This window comes from Brassica napus, chromosome A6, assembly GCF_020379485.1.
Source record: "Brassica napus cultivar Da-Ae chromosome A6, Da-Ae, whole genome shotgun sequence".
NCBI classification, from domain to species: Eukaryota; Viridiplantae; Streptophyta; class Magnoliopsida; order Brassicales; family Brassicaceae; genus Brassica; species Brassica napus.
In genome coordinates this window covers 8,929,925-8,956,378 of record NC_063439.1, presented here as the reverse complement: position 1 = coordinate 8,956,378, position 26,454 = coordinate 8,929,925, and the positions used below count along the sequence as shown (strand labels likewise).

At 37.8% G+C, this 26,454-nt stretch overlaps 1 protein-coding gene across 1 annotated transcript; it reads right to left on the bottom strand.

Moving 5' to 3' along the window:
- Positions 1 to 6,387: 6,387 nt before the first annotated feature.
- Positions 6,388 to 23,627, bottom strand: LOC106350067. The gene is made up of 17 exons (XM_048781524.1): positions 23,493 to 23,627; positions 23,119 to 23,383; positions 22,959 to 23,055; positions 22,762 to 22,886; positions 22,591 to 22,675; positions 22,386 to 22,512; positions 22,256 to 22,311; positions 21,915 to 22,038; positions 21,621 to 21,839; positions 21,417 to 21,535; positions 9,811 to 10,757; positions 9,442 to 9,726; positions 9,133 to 9,255; positions 8,389 to 9,033; positions 7,429 to 8,309; positions 7,237 to 7,333; positions 6,388 to 7,160 (listed from the first exon to the last, which is right to left on the bottom strand). Exons 1-17 carry the CDS (start codon positions 23,625 to 23,627, stop codon positions 6,577 to 6,579), a joined length of 4,914 nt encoding a protein of 1,637 aa, XP_048637481.1. The 3' UTR covers positions 6,388 to 6,576.
- Between the last annotated feature and the right edge of the window lie 2,827 nt (positions 23,628 to 26,454).

Sequence of the window (26,454 nt, the reverse complement as noted above, 5' to 3'; positions counted from 1 at the left end):
TATTTTGGTTTATTCTGTTAGAATGTTTGATCTTTTAGTTTTTTCGATAAAAACCAAAAATTACTATTATTTGTTTATTTTATGTTATAAATTTTAGATAATCGTCATGTCGAACTAAAGGTTTCATACCATAGTTTGTAAACGGATAATTGTTTAAGAAAAAGAAAAGAAAATTATTAAGACAAATCATTTCACTATAATTTGGTCGGTAGTGAAAGAATCATTAAGAAAAAAAATATTTAAACTTCAAAAAAAAAAAAATACTCCAGTGGTGGTAAATACTTATAAAGTGCTCACATCAAGGTGCACATGTATGTGTATGTAAAAGTATATAAAAATAAATGACAAATATATAAAGATATTGCTAATTAATATTAAATGATATTTTTGTTCTAAATAATACATGAAAGATAAAATTAAAATTAATTAAAAATTAAAAATTAAAAAGGCCTTGACATTAGTGAATTTTTTCATATAAAAAATTAGTTGTATCCGTAAATAGAGGTGAGCACAGATCGAATATCTCGTTATTTGGAGGCATTCATGTTGATTCAATCTTTAGCCACCTGGATAGTCGGTGACTCTGATAACCGAAATGATTTAGAATTTTAAAGAATATTCAATTTGATCCGTAAATAAAACAAAATTTAAAAAATAATTGAAAAATTAATAATAACGTATTATTACAAAAATAAAATATTATTGAACTTTTTAAATTTTAATACCTAATATAATAAATTTAATTCATAAAAATATTGTAAAACTTATATAAACTATAATATATATAACATATATATATATAATTCTGTACATATATGTATATATATGCATATAACATATCAAATTTGATATCCGTTCCTGAAAATATTGGCATTTGTGATTTGCTTTTTTTAATTGTATTTTAGTAATTGATTTGCTTTGTAGAGTTACGAATATTCATATTTTTTTTGTTCAAATCAAAACGGATAACGAATTGAATCAAAATTTATAAATATTTTGCCCAACTTTATCTGTAAACAATAAAAATAATATATATATATATATATATAGTTTAGCTTTTGATTCGTTATTTGTTTTGATTCGAACCGAAAAATCTAAAGTTTTATTGGAACCATGCATATGAGTTTTATACTAAAAAATACAAAGTATATAGTGTGATGAATATAGTGTGAACGCGTTAGCATATTTATTATCAAATCATTGTGAAACTGCCACGTGTCTAGTATAATGTGAATGCAATTATTACAATGTTTCTCCTTTAATATATAAGGGATACTATAATCTCAAGAATGTAGATCTACTCAGTAAAATATACAAACTATATCACGACAGAGCTTAATGCAACAATTTTACTAACGTAAAATATTATCTATCCCGCTATATAAACTGATCTAACAATGAATTTTGTCACTAACTTTGATAGATGTAAATATGTCATGCAGCTGTGAACTCGCTGGGAGAAAAAGAAAACATCATAACAATTAACTATCTTATACTTCCTCCGTTTTATTTTAGTTGTCATTCTAAGTTTATGCACATAGATTAAAAAAACATATGATTTTGTATATTTTTTAAAATAAACACATAATTACTTAAATACCTAATCATATTTCAACCAAAAGAAAAATAAAATAAAAAATCTTATTAATAAATTTTGCATTAAAACTCTAAAACAATACTTATTTTGAAATGAAATTTTTTCCTACAATGATAATTAAATCGAAACAAGGAAGTATATGTAAAATCATAACATATAACAGTTTTGATATATCATTGATGGCCTAGTTGTTTCAAATGAGATTTTCACACATGACTACCATAGGTCGCAAGTTCAACTCTCTGTCAGCGGGGTGATATTGAAATTTCTCCAAAAAATTCTATCGCAGATGGCCAACGCTAATGGATTCTTCTGGATGCGTGGCTTTTCGGATTGGGGTCAATCACTATTAAAAATTTACCTACAACAATATTTACTATTTTTTTATATATATGTAAAATCTCAATTGGTTAAAATCTATTTCGCAATAAGTATCTCCGGCAAGCTTTTAAAGATAATGCAACCAGACGCAACGTCACATGATTATTGCTATGGCTACTTGGGTTTTCAACTTTTTGCCTCTTGGAACATTTTGATTTCCACTTCTTCGCAATATGTCACACGCTTACATACGTGAGACGTGTGATAACTGATAAGTGAGTCTATATTTGTGGTTTGTTCTTTTGTTTGTTGGGTTGTGAGCAATCTCTACATTAAGTCGGTTGATCTATTTTTGATACGTGTTACATATTTTTTTGTTCCTTATAGGAAAATTCATGTTTTAAAACAATATCATCTTTGAGATCCATTGATCACTCCTTTGAAAAAACTAGAGATATTTTTGGGATATTTATTTATTTTGTCCGCCCAGTTTTCACATGATCACACATGAACCTTGTGTCTCATATGCATGTGCTTCCTTTCACTACTAATCTAAGATTGCATTCAAAGTAATCAGCTCCCCATGTCACTGTCATTAATTTAAAGTCTTCCCATTCCTCTTTCATTATTACACGCACACTATATTTTTCAACGATTCTTGTTGTGAAAAATTAAAAATTTGACCTTTATAGTATTCTTGTAATAAAGTCTCTCTCTCTCGAGAGAGGGGTTTACAATTTTGATAATAACTTACCATAGGCCCATAAATATTTACGGAACATGTGTAATAGGCCCATCCGTTGAGCATATAAAACTATTTATAGGCCCATCTTAACAACTTGAATTGCATTGTTTGTTATAAGCCCAATTAATATCCAAAATCATTATCGGAACCGTCGTTCACGAAACCGACAAGCTCAAGTCGGTTGCTCGTTAATATATACTAGGATAAGATCCGCGCCTTGCGCAGAATTAAGTTATTATTTTTGTTATATTTTGAAGAATGAAACAATAGTTTGGCTTCATTTGGATTACGGGTGTTCAATCCAGATATCGGGTTGGTTTCGGTTCGGTTCGTTTATTTTTGGTATTTGGTTAGTAAAATATAACTACTATTCTAAATTCATATTTACTTTGACTTTAGTCTTTCACATACTTTTGAAAGATTTCAACGGGACGACTAAATTGATCAGCCAATCTTGTTGCTTTAAATCATTAGTGTTTATATATATATATTATTTAGTTTGAATATTTATTAAATAAAAATTTATATGCGTTATATTTTATGATCATATTTAACTTATTATAACAAAAAAATAATCTATTGATCACACAATTTTCAGAGTGGGAATATTCAAATTTCTAATAATATATAGACGTTTTGAAAAATTCAAATATAACATATAAGAAAAAATATAAATGTTTTTATTATATATTTAGTGAGATTTTTTAATATCTTTCAATAATATAAAATTTAAAAAAAAGAACTAAGATACCAAAATTGTTATCAAATATTTATTATTCATAATAATTAATTTTCATATATACATCATATTAGGTAATTTCGTAGCTTCTAATTAAGGAAAGTGCAAAAAAAATTTTGGTAGATTATTTATCAATTCGATAGTTAGTTTAATAAAAAATATAATGTAAGTCAAGATGGACCAACCTATTTTTCTAAGAATAGTATATTTTATATAGTCATTTATTAAATGAGAATTTATAATCATACAGTTCTATGATCATTCATATCATTTTATAACTGAATATTTAAATCATCGATAACAAAATTTTCAATGTGAAATCTTTAATAAGTTTATAATTTATAAATGTTTTTGAAAATTCATTGAAAGTTTTAATATTAAAATATTTATGTAATCTTATGGTATATAGTATAATCTATATATATATATATAAATATATATGTTTTATTATTAAATGGTATTTTTTACTCATATGGTTTTAAAATAATGTGTATCTTCTTATAGTATTAAATAAAAGTTCATATTAATACAATTTTATGATCATTTGTAACTTATTATGACAAAAAAATAATCTATTGATCACAAAATTTTCTGAGTGGGGATCTTCAAATTTCTAATAATTTATAGACGTTTTGAAAAATTCAAAATATAACATATAAGAAAAATTATAAATTTTTTTATTATATATTTAATGTGATTTTTAAATATATTTTAATAATATAAAATTAAAAAAAGAACTAAGATACAAAAATTGTTATCAAATATTTATTATTCATTATAATTAATTTTCACATATACGTTAATCATATTAGGTATCGTAGCTTTTATTTAAGGAAAGTGCAAAACAATTTTTGGTACGTTATTTATCAATTCGATAGTTAGTTTAATAAAAAGTGTAATATAAGTTAAGATGGACCAACCTATTTTTCTAGGAATAGTATATTTTGTATAGTTATTTATTAAATAAGAATTTATAATCATACGGTTCTATGATCGTTCATATCGTTTTATAACAAAATATTTAAATCATCGATAACAAAATTTTCAATCTGAAATCTTTAATAAGTTTATAATTTATAAATGTTCTTGAAAATTCATTGAAAGTTGTAATATTAAAATATTTATGTAATCTTATGATATATAGTGTTTAATATATATACTAGATATTGACCCGCCCTCGGAGGGCAGGTATATTTTTTGTTTTTTTAATTTTTTACGTAATATAATTTATGTCTGTGTTTGTATAATTATATTTTTGTATGATATGAATTTAGTAGAATAGATATAATTTTATCTATATTAAATAAATAATTGATTAAGTTTCATAATTGTGTACTTGTGTCATATATGTTTGGGAAATTATTTTTAATCTTTATTCACCAAATTTGTAATTTGTAATATATTTTTGTACTTTCATATATGATAACATTTTTAATTTTCCACATTTTATTTCTAAACTTAAGTAGGTGTTTTAATAGAATAGACATAACAGATAACCCTAAAAAATGTTTGATAATAATATAGATTAGTAATATCTAATTAAGGTCAATTAGATTAAAAAAAAAAAAGATAAAAGCCCATACAAATACACAATGCAAAACAATGCATCAAATTTGAGGTCCCAGGCCCAAATAAATAAATAAATCCTGACCACAAACTTATTATACAGAAAAAAAATCTTTTTAGAAAGATCAGCTCGAAAATAAAGTTTCTCTCTCCCTCTTTCTATTACAACCGACCAGATCTTGTCTCAGCTCAAATTTAATCGATCTGTAAAAAAAATTGCTCAGATCAGCTCAGGTACATGTAATATCACTCGTTTTGTGTTAGATTAAATATATTTTGTTGCATGTAATCTTATTTTGAGGTGGAATCTGAGAAATTTATTTTGAATAAAATTTCAGATGTGACGGATCCTCTGTTTCTTTTGATGAGGGATCTGAGTGAAGCTGATCTTAATCGATGATAATATATGTGTCTGAAGTGTACTGGAGGGAAGGAAAGGTCAACAAAACCAAAGCATTGATCTTGTCTCCATTGAAAAAGAAGATGTCTGAAAAGAAACTCGTTTTTGTGTCTATAGCATCACCAAACAATTTAACTCCTACATCTGAAAAGCAAGCCTGTACTCTACTATGGCGGGTCCCCTACTATGGCCTGTAAGAAATATTTTAAAACTTTGATTTTGTAAATTAGTATATACTATGATTCTTAAAAGCTATATGATGTTGAATCTGAAGCATCCTTAAGTATTTCATAAATATTTGTTCAAAGTGAAAGACTGTCACTTTATTCTCAGGAACGCGTGGAAGACTGTGGAAGCTGACATGAGTGGCTCTATTGGTTTGAAACCAGAGCAGTAAAAATATACATGGCTCCTATGAAGATCCCAGGTAATCTATTGACCAAATAATAAATCTATGTTACTTTTTAACAAATCTTTTTTATAAGCCATATGTAAACTCTTTTGTTTTCTTATGGGGAATGAATGTTTTCTTTTGCAGGCGCTCATTATTATAAAAGAAGTAAAATGATGTTAGGAAACCAATCAAAGCCATATCAGACTAACTTTGAGATCGACAGGTTTTCTTCCATCTCATGAAGTATTATTTAGCGCCTTGTCTGCAGTATGAAGTTATGAGTATAATAAATATGTACTGCTGTGTGAGTATATTACAATTATATTCTTATTTAGCTCTGTTTTATACTTCAGGAGATGCAGTTGTAAAAAGTAAAAGTTCAGCTTCTTTTTTTATCAAAGGAACGCAAAGGGCTTTCAGAAACAACTTCTAGCATTGGAATAACACGTAAGTCACTTAACCGAACTTAGCTAGCACTTAGAAGTCAGGAATGGAATATAGATTAGAAGTCAAGAAAGGAATATCGGTTAGAAGTCAGGAATGGAATCTGAATGTTGTTGCTGGTATGTCTGTTGCGTGCTTCCAAAGGATGTTGAATCCGAATGTTGTTTAACCGCCCTGTCTGTTGTGTGCTTGTATGTAGATTAACAAATACAATGTCGTTTGCTTGTAATGTCTGTTGTGTGCTTCTGTTTGCATGAATAAATTAGAGAGAGAAATGAAAAACTTCCAACTTGCAAGTTAACTACATTGTTTGAATAAAATAGAAATAAGTTTAAATACGCTAAAACACACAGCAAACTAAACATTAAAATTAGAGATTCTGAAAGATCTCTTTGAAAACAACATTCTTTGTCTCACGCTTAGGCTTTCCTTGATCATCAACAACCAAAATTTTCAATCCCTTTTTTGATGTAACTCTGGAAACAGCCACAAATAGTTGTCCATGAGAGAAGACATCTCTTGGTAGATACAAACCAACATGGGATAGTGATTGACCTTGACTCTTATTAATTGTAATAGCAAATGCAACTGCGATAGGCAGCTGCCTTCTCCTCATCTTGAAAGGCAATTTCTTATCAGAAGGTGTAATAGAAAGTCTAGGAATGACCACAGTTTTCCCCACCTTTTCTCCTGTGATAACTTTAGCCTTTACCAATAAATCATCCATCTCTGTAATCTGGAGTCTTGTGCCATTCATCAAACCGTTTGTATGATCGATATTTCTAAGCAACATCACTGGACAGCCGACTTTCAAGCGAAGACTGTGATTTGGCAGACCAGAAACCTTGATGGTGTTTAAGAAATCGGGAGTTAGAGCCTGGTCATTTCTCGAAAATCTATCAGAAGCATCAATCGAGTCAGAGCTTAAGTAAATCCTTTCTTCTCCTGCATGTTACAAACTCAAAAATTATATAATAATCATAAACGATTTCAATAGCCAAAAATAACTTGTCCATATAAATAGTATAACCTGGTAGTTTATCCAACATGTGCTGGTTAATCCTGTTGACATCTTCATTGGTGGGACAGAGAATTGCCCTTTCTTGGAAAAACTTTGGCTCTTTATCCTGTTGTAAGGAAAATACATCCCCATATACTGCTTTGCTAATTGATTCAATCGGATCATCTACATAATAAGAAACTCATCTGGAATATTGATTACAACTTCTCCATCATTTTCTCCTCCAAGCTTTCCATCTCCAACATCTAAAATCCACTTTGAGAATTCTTTTAATTCCTTAGCATCTTCAGCAGACAGGTTTTCAGAAAGTAGCCTCATATTCTTGGTTAGCTTCAACACTTTGACATGCCTCCATAAATATGATGAATTAAGAGACTCCATTACAATTTCTGGTCGTCCAGCACCATGTATAACAGGCAAAACTTGTCTAAAATCACCTCCAAATACAACAACTTTCCCAGCAAAAGGCCTGTTGTCTTTGTTCCTCATAATGTCTTTCATACTCCTATCCAAAGACTCAAAACAATGTCTACTCATCATTGGTGCTTCATCCCAAATGATTAGAGATGCTGCTTTCACCAAGTTAGCTTGATCACTACCTGGAATAAGGGTGCAAGTAGAATACTCATCTGGGTTTATTGGTATTCCAAACCTAGAATGTGCTGTCCTTCCTCCTTGTAGCAATAGAGAAGCTATTCCACTTGATGCAGTGTTCAAACATATTTCCCCCTTGAATCTAATAGCTGCAGACAACAATCTCCACAGGAAGGTTTTACCAGTTCCACCAAATCCATACACAAAGAACACACCTCCTTTTTGATTTATGACTGCATCAACAATCTCATCATATATTATCTTTTGTTCCTCCGTTAGTTTAACAATGTCTCTGTCATGCTCAGCTTTCAGCTTCTCCCTATCGTAACTCAGCTCATCTGAAATAAGAACATTGTCATTCCCACCAATATCTGGATCTGGCTTTGGCATATTTTCCCATTGATCTAAAGAAAAACCATTGCTCTTTAAGATATTCTCAATCTCTAGAAGAGCATATTGTTTTTTTTCATGGGCACTTAAACAGAGATCTGTAAAAAAAAAAATAAACACTTTCAACTTCAATTTTTCAGAATAGGATATGATAAAAAAAATAGAATTATATTATACCTGGCCTTTTTAGTAACTTTCTCCGTTTATACTCGATATCATCACATAGAACCTCCCATGTATTGTCCCAAACAACCTCTGGCTCTGACAAACTACCAGACATCAGCATCATAACAAAAGTATGACGCAAAGCTGAAGCTGATTCTGTGAAACTTGTCCTAAAAATATCATCAATATACTCTTGATCATCGTCTAGTAAGCCTCTTGCAAAACACACTGCCTTATACGTAGGATAAACAACATTGTTAAATGTCCGAATCTCCTCATCATTTCTTGGACCTCTAACTATGTTTAGCAGAACACGCAAATAGAAAGCTTCTTCAATCTTCCTTGGGGCATAATTGATCCTACCAATACTGAATCCTCTCTGTCTGTCGTGGAACTTCTTCTCCTTCTTATTCCAAGTGAACATTGTTGGGATTTCTGCTAGAGTTAGTCTTCTGGCAACAGCACTAACCTTGTTCAGTTCAAACCATCCAGTGAACATAGTATCTTCTATAAGCTCTCGACTGGTCACTTTCTCATAAGTGTCATCATCTTTGAAAATTATGATCTGCTTCCCTGGTAGGTGCCACTGCATTCGCTCAACAGGTACTGATCGATAGTGAATAGGGAAACTGAAAGTCCTCCACGCCCCTTCACAGGCTGAAACATATCTAAAAAAATAATAATCGAGATTAGTATTGTACCTGATCTGATTGAGAAGTAAAAAAATCTTTAAAGAAAGAGCAAAACAAAATTTACCGGCAGTTGAAGAAGTTTTTGATCTCATTTTTTTATCAACTCCAGTAGTTTCATCGTTTGACTTCTTTCGCTTTGCTCCTCCTTTTTCTGGTGGCTCAACAGTAACAGTACAACGATCCGCGCCTTTATTAATATACTTAAATAAGTATTTAATAGAACCAGTCTGATTACACAATTTCACATTAATATGAGCTCGATAACGAACATATAATTTCTTGTTATAGGGTATCACATATCTGTTATCGCATTTGAAACCATTTTTCTCTACAAAGCAAACAGACTGTTCACGCCGTCTATAAACTGGAAAACCTTCTCGGTTCACTGAAGTTGTTTCCACAAAATCTTTTGGATAAAGCTTTGAACATTTACCATTTTCCATGCATGGCGAATTCCAGTTAACTGACCCACAAGGACCATGAATCATCATATCTTTGACCACATCAAATAACTCTGGTTCCTTTTCCTTGTCTGGTATTTCTGCTGAGATAATCTTGTCAATGTCTTCTGGTTTAGGAAATTTATAGTTAGGATGCATGAAGAGCAGAATATGAGCATGTGGCAGACCACGTTTCTGAAACTCAATTGTGTACATGGCTGCATTAAAAACAGTGAAAGACATTAGTAACTACAGTTAAACAAAAAATATATCAAACGAAAATAACCAAGCAAAAAACTCACATGCGACTGTTTTTCCAAGTAGATTTTTTTCTGTTAAATCCCTCATAAGAGAATCAAGTTTACACTTAAAAATTCTGCATAGAATATCTGGTCTGTCGTCAGGACTGAGTTTGCGTGGTTGAACATATCTGGTGATTTCGGGCCATTTAGGATTGCATGTGAAAGTTATAAACAGATCGGGAAACCCAAAATATTTGCATATCGACATTGCATCCAAATACATATTTTTCATGTATCTTGGTCCTCCAACAAAAGTGCCTGGTAACACATAGCGGCTTCCTTGCTCACTCATATCTGTCTTCCCATCGTTTTCAGACTGCTGAATAGAATCAAAGCTATCTGATCTAAGGCTTTTCTGGTTCATCCTCAAAAAGCACAGCCGGTTAGATTCTATGGTTGTAAAAGCATCAACCAAAAACTGTTGGAATAGCCTCTTAGAGTGCAGAAGTGTATGACATTCCCCGTCTCTTTCCTGGATCCGATATGCATACCACTGTCTCATACTGATATTTTTCCTCTTCAGTTTAGATGTAGCCTCTGTAGCTCTTTTTTCAATCCCAAGTCTGAACCCATCTTCGCCATATGTAAAGATAAGAGGATATTGTAGTGCAAGATAGGAAGGATGTATTTCACTTATCCGTTTAAGCCACCCTGTTTGCTTCTCTTCAAGAACAATATCTCTTTTATCCATTTCCAAATTGAAATCTCCAGGAACCAGTGCAGCAACTTCAGATGCAGTAGGAGTATCATATGTCCTCCCTTCTTTTTCTCGACTGCTAACAATCCGCATATGAAAAGTAGTCTCAGGGTTCAAATTGAACCTATCTCTGGCTGATCGGAATTGATGCACATATGTATTTACTATGTTTAGCATCTCAACTATCATCTCAATGACCTTTTTCCTCACACTCTCTTTTTTTGCCTTATCAGCCTTTTTCTTGTATTTCCTGCATCAAAAGTAAGATGTTTGACAGTATAAGAATTTCTACCTTCGCAGGTCATAATCTATTATATTTTGGTTCTTAGTAATGAGTTGAAAATACCCTATAATGGAAGCTCTTTTGTCACGAACAGTCCTCCGTCCCTGAGTCAAGTCCAGGAACTTGGACTCCAAACGATCCCACGCCTCAGCAGGAAAGTACTTATGGTTGAACTCAACCTCAAAGTCAGCAAAGTGCTCAATGGTACCATTGGTACGCTTGTCCAAAGCTAACCACCAGTTATGTGCATCTCCCTCCAGGAAGTGTACCGCTATGTCCTTCTGGTAATCCTCAGGACATCGTGTGGACTTGAAGTTTCGAACCAACCTGGTTCTCCACTCGTCCGCCTCCATAGGATCAACACTTCCAGCAAAGTGTTTGGTTCCCAACTTGGAGATATGCTCCAGCACCTTCAGGTAGTCCATACCACGCACTGGCCTGACCGGTGGGTCTATCTCAATCACCTCAGCCACACGGCCAGCACCAACATCAGCCACTCCAGCAGCAACCCGAACCGGGGGATTAGCCTGTCCCACGGACGAGTTCACCAATGGTGTGAAAGCCTGTGTCAAGGAGGCTATCTGAGCTCCCATGATCTGCATAGCCTCCACCAAGCCCCTTATGGTCGGCTCAATGACCTCCTCGGCACCAGTGACCCGAACATTGTTTGCATCAACATTCTGGCCACTCCCAGCACCAACATTGGACGACCCAGTATCGTCTCCATGGACTTGCTCTTGCTGCTCGTCCACATTAGTTTCATTAACCTCAGTAGGAAGAGTTGGACCCACTGGAAGTCCGGTTGCATTGTCCACCTGCTCCACCAGAGCGGGTAGCACCGTGGTTGGAATGGTTCCAGCTGGTAACACCCCGGTCTGTTCAGCACCATCCTGCCCCACTGCTCCAGACACTCCAGTTGCCTCCTTTCCTTTCCGAGATTTGTACCTTCTTGTACCCTTAGGAGTTACAAACACAAACAAAAGGTTAGTCCAAAACTGAACACACAAACCTCAATCACTCCTAAGTTAATCAGTACAAAAGATTACTTAGAACCCAACTATCTCACCATGAGTCCAAACGGCCAAGTGTGTGGTGAACCAATAACCCAACAAATCCTAGAATCAAGAATGCTCTGATACCAACTTATAAGACCCGATCCTGGATTCCTCAACCCAACCAGACCGCGGCCTCACTAAACAACACAACCAGTTCCATCTTTCATATTCAAGTTCAAGTGTTAAATAATTCTAAGTCATTTTCAGAGTTTTGGAGGTTCCAACATTCACACTTAAACAATCAAGCAACAACTAGTGCAAATAGATATTTCATAGATATTAACCAAGGTTCATACATCATTCATCATCCTAATAAATAGATTACACACTAGAATCGCATAAGTTCACAAGTTGCACAATAGGCTACAATAATCACACAATTTTCAGAATCAACCTAATCACCACACATCTTCCCATGGCCGCGGTCCTCATGGTGCTTTTCCCTTACCACGGTCCATTTCTGGTCCTGGATCCAACACAAACAAACACACAATCGCAAGGTTAGATTACAAAACAAGAATCAATCACATTGCATGGTCGGATCCAATCTAATCAAGAACAATCATCAAAAATGTCAAATCTGACCCCTCTAAAAAGAGATCCAAATACCAAATAAAATTCATGAAAACTCATGATAATTCAGAAGAAAAATATTCCCATAATCAGATTCAAAAGAATCGGCTCAGATCATAGTGATCTCGGCCATGAACAGCCCACACAAGAGCAAGGGACTTTCATGGGAATTTGATCAGGCCAAGGCCTTAAGATCAATGGATCCTTCCCTGTACATCATAAAACAATCCATAGCACAACATATATAAAGAAACAGAGTAGAAGAAGTCAGAGTAAGGAGTGGCCAATCGATCCAAACCGGCCAGGCTCACACGGCCATCATCCGCGGCCTTGTCCGGTTACTCTTGGCCACACCTCTCACCTTAGGAGTTCGGTCTCCAGGGGCGACTTCCTTCTCTTTCTCCTTTGCCTTCTCCTTGTCTTTCTGTCTCAAATCCATTCTCTTGATCACACGCCCAAACACACCAGGAACACTCAAGAGCAATCTCTTGGATCAAATCGGCCAATCCAAGGTTTGTGTCTCTCTTTCTCTCTTGAATTTTCTCTGTGTTTCTCTCTGTGTCAAGTTGAGTAAAAATCGACCAGAATGGCAGAAATGAGAGGGAGAAGACGATTTAAACTGTCCCCAACCGCCTGGGCGAACAGTTACCAACCAATCACATCCCTTCTTCCCAAAACCGTCCCATAACCGCCCCATAACCGCCCATTGGCGGTTTCTCCCCTTTTCTTCCTTTGGCAAATCGATCACTGAGCCTCAGCTCACACTCTGGAAGCTTGCCCACTCCCTGTCCCAAGCCTAAGACCCACTTGGTCGAACCGTCCTGCACCCGGACCATCGGCTCGCCCAGTAACCGTCCCGGACTCGCCCACACTGATCCGAACCAAAACGCACCGTTCACCGGATGGAGCTGACCTCCAGCTGTTCCCAGCTGAGTGAGCTAGTCCACCAGCTCCTGTGAGCTGGACAGATCATGGTGAACTGAATACCAGCTGAACCGAGCTGATTGAACTCAAACCAACACTCGTCCAGCTGCCTAAACACTCACCCCGCTCCTTTACCCTTGTTTCCATCATATCATGGTTAAGTCTCAGCTGACTGATGCCCTTAACCTTCATTCAGGGCCATGATAGGCTTGTCTCAAGGTCTAATGACCTGACTGGTGCGTCTTCCCGCACCATGGCCCGTCCGGCCGATCCTATCTAGGATCGGGGACATGACAAGTCTCCCCCACTAACTTGGGATTCGTCCTCGAATCCATGTTAAGTGTTTCATCAGGAAGAAATTGTCTGTACCAATCCGGATACATACTTTTCATTTTTGCTTCCGTTTCCCAAGTGATGAGGTCTTTACCATTGTAATCCCACACCACTTTGATCATGGGAACTGTCTTCTTTCTCATAGCTTTCTCTGACCGATCCACAATCCGAACCGGCAAAGTTTCCAAAGTCAAGTTCTTACCAAGGTCAGCAGGAACCTCAGGCAAGACAATGTCTTGTTCAGACAAGCATTTCCGGAGTTGGGATACATGGAACACATTGTGGTATGCATCCATTGCTGATGGCAAGTCCAACTTGTATGCCACTGCACCCACTCTCTCTATGATTCTGAATGGACCCAAGTACCTAGGATCCAGTTTCTTTCGTCCAGAAACCCTGGTCCTACCCTTAAAGGTAATCATCTTGAGATACACCAGGTCATTGACCTCAAACTCAAGATGTTTTCTACGCTTGTCTGCATAGCTCTTTTGGCGGTCCTGCGCCTCTTTCATCTTCTCTTTGACCATCCTGATTTTCTCAGTGGTCTGTTCTACAATCTCAGGACCCAACATGCTACGCTCCCCCACTTGGGTCCAGCATAGGGGTGTCCTGCACGGCCTACCATACAAAGCCTCATATGGCGACATACCAATGCTTGTATGGAAGCTGTTGTTGTAAGCAAACTCCACTAAGGGTAAGTGTTTTTCCCAAGACTCTCCCCAGTCTAACACACACGCCCTTAGCATATCCTCCAAGGTTTGGATTGTCCTTTCAGACTGCCCATCCGTTTGAGGATGATAAGATGTGCTCATATTCACTCTGGTTCCCAAGGCCTTTTGGAAAGCCTGCCAGAAATAAGATGTAAATCTTGGATCCCTATCCGAGACAATGCTTGCTGGAACACCATGCAACCTCACTATCTCGTCTATGTACACTTGCACAATCCTGTCGACCCCATCCCCTTTCTTGATGGGCAGGAAATGAGCCGACTTGGTCAGCCGATCAACCACAACCCATACCGCATCTTTCTTATTCCTGGTTGTGGGAAACCCAGTCACAAAATCCATTGTGATGTGATCCCATTTCCATTCTGGTATGGGTAGGTTCTGGAGTAGACCACTGGGAACCTGATGTTCTGCCTTCACCAGTTGACAAGTGGGACACTTAGCCACCCACTCTGCAACATCAGATTTCATCCTCACCCAATGGTAGTACCTTTTCAGATCCCTATACATCTTGTTCAGTCCAGGATGAACTGAAAACTTAGACTTATGAGCCTGTCTCATAATCTCTTCTTTGAGTTCCTTATCATTAGGAACACTGACCCTCCCATTGACCAAGATGGTACCATTCTCAGTTGTCTGGTACTCAGTCTTGTCATTGGCGGCTACCTTCTTTAGGTTTTCATCCAGGCCCTGTGCTTGCCTGATCCTGGTCAGGAGATCGGCCTGGTTCACTGCCTCCAACCCCAATGGCTCTTCTGAACCAACCAAGGTGTTGAGGTTCAAGGACCTGATCATCCCTTCCAGTTCATCCGCCTCCCTCTCAGATGACACTTCAGCCCTTCTGCGGCTCAAAGCATCAGCCACTAGGTTAGCTTTCCCAGGATGATAAGCTATGTCCAGATCATAATCTGCAACAAACTCCATCCATCGCCTCTGCCTTAAGTTTAACTCAGGCTGAGTGAATATGTACTTCAAGCTCTTATGGTCTGTGAGTATTTGCACCTTGGCACCATAAAGATATGATCTCCATATCTTTAATGCAAATACTACAGCAGCCATCTCCAAATCATGAGTCGGATAGTTACCCTCATGCTTCCTTAGCTGTCTGGAAGCATAGGCTATCACCTTCCCATGTTGTGTCAAAACACAACCAAGACCAGTTATGGATGCATCCGTATACACCACATAAGGCTGATCAGCCTCAGGCAACACCAGGACAGGTGCATTAGTCAACATGTTCTTGAGTGCTGCAAAACTTTCCTCACACTCCTCAGACCATGTGAACCTCACGTCCTTGCCTGTCAGCTTAGTCATAGGTTGAGCTATGCTCGAGAACCCCTTGACATATTTCCTATAATAACCAGCCAACCCCAAGAAGCTTCTAACTTCCGTAGCATTCTTTGGCTGTGGCCATTCCTGAATACATTTGATCTTATCTTGATCCACTGAGACTCCTTTATCAGACACCACATGTCCAAGGAACCCAATGCTCTTCTGCCAGAAGCTACACTTGCTTAGCTTAGCAAAGAGCTTCTGTTCTCTCAGGCGGCCCAACACCGCCCTAAGGTGTCTTTCATGGTCCTCCTTTGTCTTGGAATACACGAGTATATCATCAATGAAGATGATCACAAACTCGTCCAAGTATTCCCTGAAGATGCCGTTCATCATCTTCATGAATGCAGCAGGTGCATTGGTCAGTCCGAACGGCATAACCACAAACTCATAGTGGCCATACCTGGTCCGGAACGCTGTCTTTCTCACATCATCTGGTGCAATGGGGATCTGATGATACCCAGAGGCCAGGTCAATCTTGGAGAACCACTTGGCTCCACGGAGTTGATCTAACAACTCATCAATCCTGGGTAAAGGGTACTTGTTCTTCACAGTCACCCTGTTCAAACCCCTATAATCAATGCACAACCTAAAGCTACCATCCTTTTTCTTTACAAATAGGACTGGTGCTCCCCAAGGTGATACACTAGGGCGTATGAACCCCTTCTCAAGCAACTCCTCAAGTTGCTTCTTCAGCTCTGCCATCTCAGCTGGTGCCATTCTATATGGACTTTTTGATAATGGGGCCGTTCCAGGTTCCAATTCAATGATGAATGGGTCAGCCCTATCAGGGGGAATGCCCTGTAGTGCCCCAAACACATCCTGAAATTCCCGAACCAACGGTATACCCTCTGGGTCACAGGCCCCTACAACCTCATCAGTGTAAATGGTAGCCAAAAAGGCCTCACAACCATTTCCAAGCATCCGTTCTACTTGGACTGCTGAAACCACCAAACTACAAGAGGTTGGCTTGATTCCTTGGTACTTGATCGGGGGTCCAAACTCGTTCTCAAGTTGCACCCTTCCCCGGTGACAATCTAGAGTTGCCCGATACTTTCCCAACCAGTCCATGCCCAAGATCACTTCATGATGCTTGAGGGGGACAACAATCAGATCTATAGGCATCGGCCTATCCAAGATCACCACAGGGATGTCCCTAACCAGACCGAGTGAGTTCATAACCTGCCCTCCGGCCGCACTCACTCGTTCAGGACCATCCCATGTTCCATACTGGAACAAACCTTTTCCTATCATACTTGGACTCACAAAACTATGTGTAGCTCCAGTATCAAATAATGTGTGTGTTTCCACACCACCAATACTTAAGGTCCCTACACAAGACCCATCAAAGTATATCTATCCATCCTAGATTCCATACCATGCAATTCTACTGGAATTGTAAAAGTAGTAGTCTAGAATGTTACCAGTGATCGCTTGGAAAGGCTGAGTCCCAACCACCTCCTTGGATAGCTCATACACACGAGGTGTTGAGGTCTGGCCTCGTCCCTGGACTGGCCTGCTAGCCTCCCCACGTCCCTTACTTTGGTTGCCTTGCAGCTTAGGGCAGTCCCTGCGGTAGTGGCCCTTCTGGCCGCAGTGGTGACAGGTCCTGGACTCACCCAACGGACTTGGACAATCCTTGGCTGAGTGATCCATCTTACCACATCGAGTACAGGCACCCATGGCCTTCCAGCACTCTCCACCGTGGTATCGTCCACACTTAGGGCACTCTGACCTACCACTTGAGGTTTTACCCTCCTCGGTCGAGTCCCTCTTCCTCTTCTTGTCACCACTCTGACCCGAGGATACCACCACACTCTTCATCTTCTGCTTACCCTCCTCGGTGAGGTTGGTCTCCAGCAAGGCCATCCTCTCAACCAACTCAGAAACCGTGTGGAACTTACAAACAGAACAGTAGGTTCGAAGTTCCACCCTTAGGCCTCGGATGAACCTTCGGACTTGAACCTTCTCATCCTCCAGTTCTCTTCCCACATACCTCCTGAGTCGGTTGAACTCTTCTTCATACTCACGAACAGTCCTCCGTCCCTGAGTCAAGTCCAGGAACTTGGACTCCAAACGATCCCACGCCTCAGCAGGAAAGTACTTATGGTTGAACTCAACCTCAAAGTCAGCAAAGTGCTCAATGGTACCATTGGTACGCTTGTCCAAAGCTAACCACCAGTTATGTGCATCTCCCTCCAGGAAGTGTACTGCTATGTCCTTCTGGTAATCCTCAGGACATCGTGTGGACTTGAAGTTTCGAACCAACCTGGTTCTCCACTCGTCCGCCTCCATAGGATCAACACTTCCAGCAAAGTGTTTGGTTCCCAACTTGGAGATATGCTCCAGCACCTTCAGGTAGTCCATACCACGCACTGGCCTGACCGGTGGGTCTATCTCAATCACCTCAGCCACACGGCCAGCACCAACATCAGCCACTCCAGCAGCAACCCGAACCGGGGGATTAGCCTGTCCCACGGACGAGTTCACCAATGGTGTGAAAGCCTGTGTCAAGGAGGCTATCTGAGCTCCCATGATCTGCATAGCCTCCACCAAGCCCCTTATGGTCGGCTCAATGACCTCCTCGGCACCAGTGACCCGAACATTGTTTGCATCAACATTCTGGCCACTCCCAGCACCAACATTGGACGACCCAGTATTGTCTCCATGGACTTGCTCTTGCTGCTCGTCCACATTAGTTTCATTAACCTCAGTAGGAAGAGTTGGACCCACTGGAAGTCCGGTTGCATTGTCCACCTGCTCCACCAGAGCGGGTAGCACCGTGGTTGGAATGGTTCCAGCTGGTAACACCCCGGTCTGTTCAGCACCATCCTGCCCCACTGCTCCAGACACTCCAGTTGCCTCCTTTCCTTTCCGAGATTTGTACCTTCTTGTACCCTTAGGAGTTACAAACACAAACAAAAGGTTAGTCCAAAACTGAACACACAAACCTCAATCACTCATAAGTTAATCAGTACAAAAGATTACTTAGAACCCAACTATCTCACCATGAGTCCAAACGGCCAAGTGTGTGGTGAACCAATAACCCAACAAATCCTAGAATCAAGAATGCTCTGATACCAACTTGTAAGACCCGATCCTGGATTCCTCAACCCAACCAGACCGCGGCCTCACTAAACAACACAACCAGTTCCATCTTTCATATTCAAGTTCAAGTGTTAAATAATTCTAAGTCTTTTTCAGAGTTTTGGAGGTTCCAACATTCACACTTAAACAATCAAGCAACAACTAGTGCAAATAGATATTTCATAGATATTAACCAAGGTTCATACATCATTCATCATCCTAATAAATAGATTACACACTAGAATCGCATAAGTTCACAAGTTGCACAATAGGGTACAATAATCACACAATTTTCAGAATCAACCCAATCACCACACATCTTCCCATGGCCGCGGTCCTCATGGTGCTTTTCCCTTACCACGGTCCATTTCTGGTCCTGGATCCAACACAAACAAACACACAATCGCAAGGTTAGATTACAAAACAAGAATCAATCACATTGCATGGTCGGATCCAATCTAATCAAGAACAATCATCAAAAATGTCAAATCTGACCCCTCTAAAAAGAGATCCAAATACCAAATAAAATTCATGAAAACTCATGATAATTCAGAAGAAAAATATTCCCATAATCAGATTCAAAAGAATCGGCTCAGATCATAGTGATCTCGGCCATGAACAGCCCACACAAGAGCAAGGGACTTTCATGGGAATTTGATCAGGCCAAGGCCTTAAGATCAATGGATCCTTCCCTGTACATCATAAAACAATCCATAGCACAACATATATAAAGAAACAGAGTAGAAGAAGTCAGAGTAAGGAGTGGCCAATCGATCCAAACCGGCCAGGCTCACACGGCCATCATCCGCGGCCTTGTCCGGTTACTCTTGACCACACCTCTCACCTTAGGAGTTCGGTCTCCAGGGGCGACTTCCTTCTCTTTCTCCTTTGCCTTCTCCTTGTCTTTCTGTCTCAAATCCATTCTCTTGATCACACGCCCAAACACACCAGGAACACTCAAGAGCAATCTCTTGGATCAAATCGGCCAATCCAAGGTTTGTGTCTCTCTTTCTCTCTTGAATTTTCTCTGTGTTTCTCTCTGTGTCAAGTTGAGTAAAAATCGACCAGAATGGCAGAAATGAGAGGGAGAAGACGATTTAAACTGTCCCCAACCGCCTGGGCGAACAGTTACCAACCAATCACATCCCTTCTTCCCAAAACCGTCCCATAACCGCCCCATAACCGCCCATTGGCGGTTTCTCCCCTTTTCTTCCTTTGGCAAATCGATCACTGAGCCTCAGCTCACACTCTGGAAGCTTGCCCACTCCCTGTCCCAAGCCTAAGACCCACTTGGTCGAACCGTCCTGCACCCGGACCATCGGCTCGCCCAGTAACCGTCCCGGACTCGCCCACACTGATCCGAACCAAAACGCACCGTTCACCGGATGGAGCTGACCTCCAGCTGTTCCCAGCTGAGTGAGCTAGTCCACCAGCTCCTGTGAGCTGGACAGATCATGGTGAACTGAATACCAGCTGAACCGAGCTGATTGAACTCAAACCAACACTCGTCCAGCTGCCTAAACACTCACCCCGCTCCTTTACCCTTGTTTCCATCATATCCTGGTTAAGTCTCAGCTGACTGATGCCCTTAACCTTCATTCAGGGCCATGATACGCTTGTCTCAAGGTCTAATGACCTGACTGGTGCGTCTTCCCGCACCATGGCCCGTCCGGCCGATCCTATCTAGGATCGGGGACATGACATTGATGGTTGAGTAAAATGCTGAGAACCCCCAGAACTTTGTAAATTCGGCTTTAAATTAGAAACATCTCCCAACACTTGTCTAAAGGTAGAGTCGGCAATGGTTCCATCAGTCAATTTAGAATCTGCTGGACTTTGACATGTAGGTTGATGATTTGTTCTTCTCTTCCTTGTATTGTCTTCTTTGTTCTTCATGTTTGTTGTAATGATAACTGCATTTCGAGAAGTTAGTTTTCCATTGGTGTTTTATCGTAATCTATTGTGTTCTGTAACGATGGGTGTTAGGGTTATGTTTAGACACAACGTGGGTTAGCTAATGAACTCCCTTATTATTGGATAAAAATATTATTTTAATACTTTTTAGTTTCCTTTATACAAGGAGATATAAACATTTAACATGAAACCACTTGTTTAAATTCATATATGATATGGCAGAGTATTATAACATGTAGATGATTGGTCAATATATCATTCCTATTGTTTTAATGCAAATACTTTTTTATAAATTTAAAAATCTCTATTTTAAAACATTACTTAGAGTAGATTTTAAACAAAGTATGATGTATGTAGTGTGAGCAGATTGTTTTGAATCAGTATATCAAAAATAGTAATCAAGTATTTTCTTATAATAAAATGTAAGTCTCAATTGTAAGTACTGCAAATTGAAAAATAATCTAGCAAAGGAACGCAAATATTGGAAATCTTTATTAGAAATTAAACTTTAAATAACTGAAACAAATGTGCAAATAAACACTTATTGTGAAAACATAAACAGAAACAGGAAACAAAAACAGAAAACAAACAAAGAACCACTTTGGTTTCTTCATTAGCCACTTTTCTTGGAGCTTGAGTCCTCTTTAGTGGTCTTTTCTTTCTTCACAAAAACTCGAGCGCACTGCTTCTTTGTTGTAGAACTTATGTCAGGTTCACCTTCATTGGATTGTTGTTTGCGTTTAGATGATGGGGTTACCACAGTGTTTTCGTTTGCCTGACTTTCGATAACTAAAAGTGAACCCTGTACAAACAATTTACACTATGAATCTGGTGCTGTCGTATACATTCAATTAACATTATAAAAATCAATAAATACAAAACCATACCTGTGAACCACTTAAATTTGAAGTTCCCACATCAGACTGAGTCCATGACTCAGTGGTGCTACCACCAGTCAGTAGCATACTTAGATCTTTCCATACTTTACCAACTTTATACATCCCACCTTTGCTAGCAACATTGTTACTCTCAATGTAAATACCAAACATGAAAGTCTTTCCAACCAAATCAGTAACGGCCTCAGGAAAAGATTCAATATCTTGTAGCTGTAATATTCAGTATATGTTAAAAGTTATATATTCTGAAAGTGTATAATGAAGTTGTGAAATACAGGATATAACCTCCTCAAATGAACCGTTGAGCAAGGCAGCAGCAGTTTCAGGAATAACTCCGATTGCAATCCAGTCAAGTAACATTAGGTAAGCTTCTCCAGTACCATCTTTCACCCATACATGAATCCTGAACCTGCATCACATATTTTGAATTAGCAACTTATGAAATTAAAATATAGAAAACAAAACTCGCTTAACAAATGTATTACTTTGGCAAGACTTTAGTGACTTTATCATCACACTTTTCACACCACCACAAATGAGTTGTTATCTAATTCCCCTTGACGACTTGAACTTTTGTTGAAATCTTGTTGACCTTTTTGTTTCAAGCTTTGCATCCAAAATAGTACCATCCCCAATCCTTGTCAATTGCACAAATTGTGGCAATGACTCTGCATTGCTCAATCTACATTTACAAAAGTAAAGGTAGTCATTTAAGCATTGATACTGTTAGAATATAATTTGCATCAAAACTATTACCTGAGTTGAAGATAGTAGCTCTGCAATGTCTCTGATTGGATATTGCATCCATTTATCGCGTCCAATTTCCCTTTCAAGTTTGTCTTGTTCGGATTCAACCAATGTCAAAGCATTGGATGCAACCTCCCTATTAAAGTCAACCCCAATAAATTTATTTTAATATAAACATAGGTATAGCTTTTCATTTTATAAACATACTAAATACCTTTTCAAAAAGGCCTCACTCTCCATTATTGGCGGGTTGAAAAAGATTTGAGAAGCATCATATGAATTTGAAATTTGAACCTCATCTGACATAAATAAACGGACGATTTTGTGAGTTCCATGCTTAAAGGTACTATGATATGATAAGTGATAAGTGATAATAGAGGATTACCTCTATAGGTCCCGACTTTCACAAAACGTAAGAGACAGATAACAGTATCTCCACCAACTGCTTTGCAATTAGCATGAATGCTTTCAGCAAATTTTCCCCATAGACAGCAAGCAATCCTACGACCTCTGTAAAAATAAAAATGTTAAACTATTAGTTTTAATAATATGATATAAGGAAAAAACAAATGGATGACTTACTGAAGGTCTGTCAAACTGAACTCAATTTTCTTTCTTTCTTTACCAGAACACAGAACTGTATCAAGAGATCCCAAATCCGTCACTTCTCCAATAACATCTGAAATAGATCAAAATCTAATTAACAAAATGTATTTATCAAACTTAAAATATCAATAGTTACCAATTAAGATGTTTTCATCTTCTACTCCCTGTTGAATAGTCTGGAAATCAACCAAACTGAGGAACATGCTGTCGTTTTGCAGGGTTGACGGAGTGATATCAGTTCCATAGATGAAATTGATCTTGTATTGATGATTGGTAGGCCTGTAGGAAACACCGGGGCCATTGATGGAGAAATTTTCAATGTTTCTCCACATTCCAACAGGTACTTTTTTTGCAAACTTCTCAAAGTATGTTTTCTTACAGGACGCAAGAATTTTAGTTCCCTTAAAAATAACAAATTGCAGCGATTTAGAAAGTAGAATTGGATATATCTATTAGTTAAGAATGAAGAGAAAAAAATAGACAAAAGGTAGACTAAGTAATGAGACTTACATGTGCATCAGACAGAATGATTTCCAATGTTTCTCCTGAAAGTTTTGTGTAATGCTTCCAGGTATGGAGCACCTTAACTTGAATACGCCATTCTGACTTGAATGGTTTGATGTCAGCCAAAGCGGTGAGCTCCATGCTTAAAGGTACTTTCTGAATTAGATTTGGATTCTCAATTAAGCTTTAAAGAAGTGTGTTAAGCGTAGATGGTAGGAAGGATGTTTATAAAGAGAAGATGGCGATGGAAACGGTTTAAGTTAAGATGAGGGCATATTTTACGGGATTAAGGAGTTAGTTATCAAATTTTGAAATTGAATTTAGAATAATTGATTTGATTCCTGGAATGTTCTTGTTTGTTGGATATATAGTGAGAAAAAATAGGTATGCTCCATATTATTAGGAAACAGTCGACATAAGTAAGGCTAAATATTATTAGCTATCGTAAATATAGTGGTATAGTCCAGAAAATATATTAGTATGAAATTTAAGTGGTGCTAAAGTCCAAAAATATATTTTAAATGGTCCCGATCAAATAGAAAACAGTAAAAGCGGAAGTTGCATATAAATAGAGGTTCCCTACTTTTAGGGAGTGGTGGTTATTTTCGAAAAAGAAAATGATGTGGTGATTAGTTTCTAAAATTAAAAAGGCATAGTAGTTATCACATTAAAAAGGTATGTATAGTTAAAAATAGTTGTTGGATCCAACTTTTATCAATGGGTCAAACAGGTGTTTTAATAGAATAGATATATATATATATTTATTTTATTATTAAATGATATTTTTTACTCATATGGTTTTAAAATCATGTGTATCTTCTTATAATAAAAATGTTAAACCATTGATCATTAATTTTTAACATAATAATTTTAATAGTTTTAGTCATTTATTGTCGTTTTTAATAATTCAAAATATGACATATACGAAAAAATCTAAATTTTATTTTTATAGCTAATTTGATTGTTTAATTTATTTTAATAATATAAAATTAAACAAAAAATGATGGAGGAGATATACATTGTTATCAAATCTTTATTATTAAACTCATTAATTGTCATATATATATTAGTCATTTATGGTAATTCCGTAGGTTTTATTTAAGGAAAGAAAATATCATATCATATCATTATATCATATAGTTTGACCAACTTATGTATCTAACAACATATAAAAATCGAATGTGGACCTACTTATTTTTCAATTGAATGTAATTGACTACCTAATTGAGTGTCACCTATGCATTGGGGCCTCTTTTAATTAATACAAAATTGAGGTTACATCTTTTCAAATGTTTTTCAATTAATATATAAGGGATCTATCTAAACATTCGCGGTACGAGTAATGTACGAAACCTTCCCTATGGAAAGTAATCTCCAAGATTTCTTCCATGATAATTTCAACGCAGAAGTTGTTGCTGGGGTTATAGAGAACAAGCAAGATGTTGTGGATTATCTTACATGGAGTCAGCCAGATGCATTTGTCTGATCACCTATCCGAGCTGGTTGAGAACACATTGTCGCCAGTAAATGCATTGAGATTGAGGATGAGATGGACCTCTCGGCTCTCAACCTTGGTATGATTGCCTCCTATTATTGCATCAGTTACACCACCATCGAGCGTTTCAGTTCTCTTCTGTCTTCTAAAACCAAGACGAAGGGACTTCTTGAGATCTTAACATCAGCTTCGGAGTATGACATGATCCCTATAAGGCCTGGGGAAGAGGAAAGAGTTCAGAGGCTCATAAATCACCAGAGGTTCTCTTTTGAAAACCCAAATTGGACAGACCCTCTTGTGAGGTCCTTCTATCTGCAACCAGACTGGTTCAAGCAATGGTGGATGTGATATCGAAAAATGGCTGGCTGAATCTTGCTCTGTTAGCTATGGAAGCAAGCAAGATGGTGACTCAAGGCATGTGGGAGCGGGACTCTACGCTTTTGCAGCTCCCTCACTTCACAAAGAAGAGATGCCAAGAGAAAAACATTGAAACCGTATTTGATCTTGTGGAGATGGAGGACGAAGAACGCCAAGAGCTTCTCATGATGGAGGACACTCAGCTTCCCAAACATCGACCTTAGTTACGAGGTTGTGGGCGGCGAAGAGGTGACCACGGGTAAAGAGGTGACATTGCAAGTGATGCTCGAGAGAGACATGGAGGGGAGGACAGAAGTGGGAGCGGTGGATGCACTGAGGTATCCCAAGAAGAAAGAAGAGGGGTGGTGGCTGGTTGTGGGGGACACGAAGACGAACCAGTTGGTGGCAATCAAGAGAGTGTCGTTGCAAAAGAAAGCGAAGCTGAAGCAGGAGAGAAGTCATACACACTGTACTTGATGTGCGACTCTTACTTGGGGTGTGACCATGAGTACTCGTTCTCAGTTGACGTCAAAGAATCTGGAACTGGAGATCACATGGAAGAGTGATTTTGTGTGTGTTTAAGGTTAGTTTCTTTGTAGTGCATTTGTCTCATCATAAAACTCTTGATTTTTTTTTGGTGATTTGAAAGTCAGAAAATAAGACATGGTTTCTCTTCCTTGCAGGCTTTCCAGATTCTAGAGAGTGATTAACTGCGTCTTGCATTCTCAACTTTCTGATAAGATTGTATGAAGGTGTAATCGTTGTTCTGCTATTTTTTTATTATTATCACTCTGACCTGTAGGTGTGACTGCTCAAGAACCATATCGAGTACTCATTATTATGTAAATGCATCGAAGCTTTAGAACAGTGTATAGTATTGTTCTTTTTTTTTTTTTTTGTGTGGGAGGAGGGAGACATGTAAGAAAAACTAATTTGGAGTTTTATTACTCTAAAATTGTACAAACGTATTTTAATTCAACGTAGCAATATTTTTAATTCAAGGCTTGTGTGAATCATCTAAAGATCTTTCTCACTAGTATCATAACTACGCAAAGACGTGTGATATTGAGAGAAAATCATATTCCATATGTCCTAGTAACATGGGCTGTGGAGTCA

Excerpts from the sequence above, each read along its gene's own strand:
- LOC106350067 (XM_048781524.1), bottom strand. The coding sequence starts at position 23,627 with ATGGAGCTCACCGCTTTGGCTGACATCAAACCATTCAAGTCAGAATGG. Across the intron at positions 23,056-23,118 it reads AGATGAAAACATCTTAATTG|ATGTTATTGGAGAAGTGACG; the intron begins GTAACTATTGAT and ends GATCTATTTCAG. Across the intron at positions 9,034-9,132 it reads AAAAACTTCTTCAACTGCCG|CCTGTGAAGGGGCGTGGAGG; the intron begins GTAAATTTTGTT and ends GATATGTTTCAG.